Source organism: Sinocyclocheilus anshuiensis, unplaced genomic scaffold (genome assembly GCF_001515605.1).
Source record: "Sinocyclocheilus anshuiensis isolate Anshui unplaced genomic scaffold, SAMN03320099.WGS_v1.1 scaffold2539, whole genome shotgun sequence".
Classification (NCBI taxonomy): domain Eukaryota; kingdom Metazoa; phylum Chordata; class Actinopteri; order Cypriniformes; family Cyprinidae; genus Sinocyclocheilus; species Sinocyclocheilus anshuiensis.
The window spans coordinates 82,720-87,878 of NW_015557068.1; the positions used below are offsets into that span (position 1 = coordinate 82,720).

Below are 5,159 nucleotides of genomic sequence, written 5' to 3' on the forward strand. Positions count from 1 at the left end.
TTTTTTTTTTGTTATTTTAACATTTATATTTAGCTTAAATTAGTTACAATTTTAGTTTTAGTAATTTTAGTATTTCAACTTATTGTATTTTAACATTTCTAATTGTTAACTTTTCATTTTTTCCCTTAACAATGCAGTTTGGCAGTTCAAGCAGTGTGACAAAATTGCTTTGTCAACTAAAATACTAAAAAACAACTTTGTTTTGTTTGCTTTGCTTTCATTTATTTACATTTAAGTTTTAGTTTTAGTAATTTTAGTATTTCAGATTTTTTTTTTCATATTTACATTTACATTTTATCATTTAGCAGACACTCTTATCCAAAGCAACTTATAAGGCAACATTTCTCATTTTTAAGTTTTATTTATTATTATTTTTTTACTGTTTAGTTTTTTTTTTTCATGTTTGCCTGTGTAAAAAAAATTGTAGAACATTTTCACAAAAGTTAGTTTGTTTCAATTTTAGTTGAAGTTTTATTAATTTAATGTGCTTTTGTTTTATTTTTATATATTTCTAATTTGCTTCAAATTATTTTCATTTCGGTTTTAGTTTTATTAAATGTACTATGTCAACTTACTTTGTTTCAGTTAGTAGCCAAGGCAACATTTCTAAAGTATTTTGATTTTTTTTTTCTTTCGTGCACAAAAAGATTAATTTGTCAAAAAAATGACAAATTCTCTCTCTCTCTCTAGTTAATGAGATCCGGTTTACTTGTTTGATCGTGCGCCTGACAACACAAGCACTCAGAACTGTTTTTCTGAAGGACCACAAGCTCCAATTTTGGACTAAAAAACAGACATGCCCACAAACCAAATCTACAGTGGGTGTGGCTAAGCCCATAGTGGGTGTGTCCATGTCTGATGTGGGTGTGGCTCAGCCCAAGGTGGGTGTGTTCAAGCCTGTAGTGAATGGAACTAACCCATGATGGGGTGTGGCCAAATGTGACGGGTGTGGCTAAGCATAATGTGGGCGTGTCTATGTCTGATGACGTGCGTCCTCCTTATTTTATTATTGTTTAGAAACTATTATAATATTTATTAATATTGTAATTAATAATAGCTTTAATTTATTTTCTCTTTAGTTGTAGATTTTGTAAATTTAGTACTTCAACTTATTTTTATTTTAGTTTTAAATTTTCGAGTTTTTCATCTGATATTTATGTTTTCTAGCCATTTTGTTTCCATTATGAACAATTTTTGTAATAGTTTTAGTTATCAACATCAACACTGGCACTCATGCTCAAATGTGGGTGTGTTTAAGCATGGGGGCGTGTCCAATTAGGTGGTGGGCGTGTCACTGCCTAAAATAGGTCTGTCTCCAATCCTCACCATTCATTGACCTCTACTTCCAGATGTGACTCACACACTGTAAATTAAATCTGAGTGGCAAAATGTTATTTTAAACACCAGGACCTGAAGGAGATCTGCAGTTTTCCCTTCTCACTTGCTAATCAAAACGTCTGTCAGCGATCTACTCCTCTCTCTCGTTCTCTCGAGAGCCACGGCTGTCGACGGCGCTCCACAGGGCCTTTCTTTCATCCGTCAAAATGTCTTTTCTCCCCCTTATTTTTCACTGTTTTTCACTTTTTCCTGTCAATTGTTCTTCTGTTTCACTCCAGGTAAAGCCGAACCTGGGCTCTGAATGGAAAATGTAAATGAAGCTTTTAGACTAAATGCACCTGGCTGAGGCTCCGTCCCATGCGACCCCACGCCTGCCAGACGGAGAAAAACCCCTGTGCTCAACCACACCGACACAACAATAGACATCAACAGAGAAACAACAACACAGAAATAGTCAAATAGCACTAATAGGTGAGCGGTTGAAAACAATGCATGGCAGCGACTCACAAAAACTCAGCAGGCGTCGAGCTGCACATCAGACGCATCATGCTGGCCTTTAAAAAACACACAAAACCAACTGAAAGCAACAGTAACAATGCATATAAACCAGCGTATGCGTGTTTGTTCGGCGTGTATTAAGTCGCTCAGCTGGGAATCGTCGTTGATCATGGATCATATGGAGAGATAAAGACCGCCCACCCGCTGATCTCCCACAATGCACCTCACAGCCTGGAGTCATCAGCACACAATAAACAGTCTCCACAGAGATCTGCTCCACATAAACACACCTCACGTCTTTCTTCTGATTTCTTCAGAGCAAAAGACATTCAGCCCGGGATGATTACATCATATAGTCTTACAATCATTGAGATATAATTTAGTTTAACTTACATATATAAGTTAAACTAAATTAAAATGAGAAATGTTTCAAATTTTTTTCCAGTTAATATTTATTGTATTTCAAACAACAAAAATGTTATTTTTATGGTTTTATTTAACTAAAACCTAAAAACCCTGGGTAACACTTGAAGCGTTTATACATAATGCATTATGAAAGTATTTTAAATGCATGAATTATGCCTTGTAATGCACTGTATGATCTCATGAATAATTAAAATCACAGTTATAATACATTACAACACTTATTTATGCATTGTTACACTTTTAGAAAGTATAATGCATTAAAACACATAGTAAACAACCAATTTCAGATTTCAAATATTATAATGCATTTTAACAATTACAATAATTTATTTATAATTCATTATACATAATAGCTTTCAGTTTTAGTGTTTATGTTTTTGTAGAGTGGATTGCTGGTTTTCACTATGCTAGATGACAAGAAACACTTTAATAAGATATATTACATATTTGGGGGTGTTCGTAATAGTTCGATTTGTAAAACATGCATAATTGTTGCAATGTGTAAATTGTTGGACTGAAGCGAGAGCTAAAATGGTTTTACAAACCATTTCTGCTGTGATCGGCATGCAGTGTTTTCACGTGCTGACAGATAAATCGTCTGATGTTTATATCTGGGACAGATGTGTTTGCGGCGTCTCTACCTTCACGTCCACGTGAGCCATGAGCACAGCGAAGTTGGTGAGGTGTGTGCAGGAGCAGGTGGTGTGCGTTCGGTTGGTTCCCAGCAGCCGGCAGTCCTGGGTCGACCAGAAGCCCGTCATACTGCGCTTCGAGTAGCTCCAGAACGAACAGTTGGGGTTGAAATTCTCCTCTGACTGCTGGAAGACGAGGAAGAAGAAACTGCGTCAGCGAGGATAGCAGCGAAACACACAACATAAGTGAGAATAAGAGTTACACTCAGTGTTCAAAACATGTTGCCACACATGCCAAAAGACTTTAACCAGCAGAACTCATGTTCACTGATCATGAAGGTGCAGGATGGATGAAAACGACAAAATTGTAAGATAATAATAATTATGACATTACATTTTAAGATGTACTTAAGTCCTACTTAAGTGAGTCAAAAAGTACTCCAGCTAACTACATTTGATATATATTTCAACTATAATAAATTTCCATTTTATAGCAATTAACATGCACACTGAGTGTCTGAAAACATCACATTCAAGTAGCTTCTTTTAAAGTATATTATTTCTGTAAAAATGCTTAAGTGTACATTTTCGCACAAGGGTAAGTAGGGCAAGTGTCTGAAAACCAGGGTTATTATAGTTAACTAAAACTGAAACTAAAATTAAACCATTTAAAAAAAGTTACTTGAAATTAAATAGACATTAAATTAAATTAAATAGAATCTAAAAAAAACAGCTAGTTGCCAAAGCAAAATCTGTCATTGAATGGAAAATGTAAATGAAGCTTTTAGACTAAATGCACCTGGCTGAGGCTCCGTCCCATGCGACCCCACGCCTGCCAGACGGAGAAAAACCCCTGTGCTCAACCACACCGACACAACAATAGACATCAACAGAGAAACAACAACACAGAAATAGTCAAATAGCACTAATAGGTGAGCGGTTGAAAACAATGCATGGCAGCGACTCACAAAAACTCAGCAGGCGTCGAGCTGCACATCAGACGCATCATGCTGGCCTTTAAAAAACACACAAAACCAACTGAAAGCAACAGTAACAATGCATATAAACCAGCGTATGCGTGTTTGTTCGGCGTGTATTAAGTCGCTCAGCTGGGAATCGTCGTTGATCATGGATCATATGGAGAGATAAAGACCGCCCACCCGCTGATCTCCCACAATGCACCTCACAGCCTGGAGTCATCAGCACACAATAAACAGTCTCCACAGAGATCTGCTCCACATAAACACACCTCACGTCTTTCTTCTGATTTCTTCAGAGCAAAAGACATTCAGCCCGGGATGATTACATCATATAGTCTTACAATCATTGAGATACCATTATATTTCAAATCAGTCATTTTTATATTTCCAGTTTTCTTTTTAATTTTAGTTAGATTTTTTAGCCAAGTTGTAGTGCATTTTTCTCATATTGCTAGTTATGATGTGTGTGTATATATATAAATGTGTATATATATATATATATATATATATTAGTAGTAATATAAATACACATTTAACTATTATATATAGTATAGTAATATATAGTATTTTATATATTTTCTGTATAATAACAGTTGGGGTTGAAATTCTCCTCTGACTGCTGGAAGACGAGGAAGAAGAAACTGCGTCAGCGAGGAAAGCAGCGAAACACACAACATAAGTGAGAATAAGAGTTACACTCAGTGTTCAAAACATGTTGCCACACATGCCAAAAGACTTTAACCAGCAGAACTCATGTTCACTGATCATGAAGGTGCAGGATGGATGAAAACGACAAAATTGTAAGATAATAATAATTATGACATTACATTTTAAGATGTACTTAAGTCCTACTTAAGTGAGTCAAAAAGTACTCCAGCTAACTACATTTGATATATATTTCAACTATAATAAATTTCCATTTTATAGCAATTAACATGCACACTGAGTGTCTGAAAACATCACATTCAAGTAGCTTCTTTTAAAGTATATTATTTCTGTAAAAATGCTTAAGTGTACATTTTCGCACAAGGGTAAGTAGGGCAAGTGTCTGAAAACCAGGGTTATTATAGTTAACTAAAACTGAAACTAAAATTAAACCATTTAAAAAAAGTTACTTGAAATTAAATAGACATTAAATTAAATTAAATAGAATCTAAAAAAAACAGCTAGTTGCCAAAGCAAAATCTGTCATTTTGATTTAATTTTACATGATGTTTGAAAATAATGATAAATTAAAACTAAAATAAAAATGATAAATTAATAAAAACAGTAATATAAAAAATAA

At 34.6% G+C, this 5,159-nt stretch overlaps 1 protein-coding gene across 1 annotated transcript in view; it reads right to left on the bottom strand.

The window, feature by feature from the left end:
* Positions 1-5,159, bottom strand: part of LOC107676693 (adhesion G protein-coupled receptor L3-like) — a 298,216-nt gene that overhangs the window by 43,270 nt on the left and 249,787 nt on the right. Inside the window, exons 13-15 of the mRNA XM_016471337.1 lie at positions 3,863-3,932; positions 3,694-3,747; positions 2,904-3,102 (exon numbers count right to left, since the gene is read on the bottom strand). Of these exons, the coding sequence (XP_016326823.1) occupies positions 2,904-3,102; positions 3,694-3,747; positions 3,863-3,932 (323 nt within the window). The remainder of the gene's footprint in view (positions 1-2,903; positions 3,103-3,693; positions 3,748-3,862; positions 3,933-5,159) is intronic.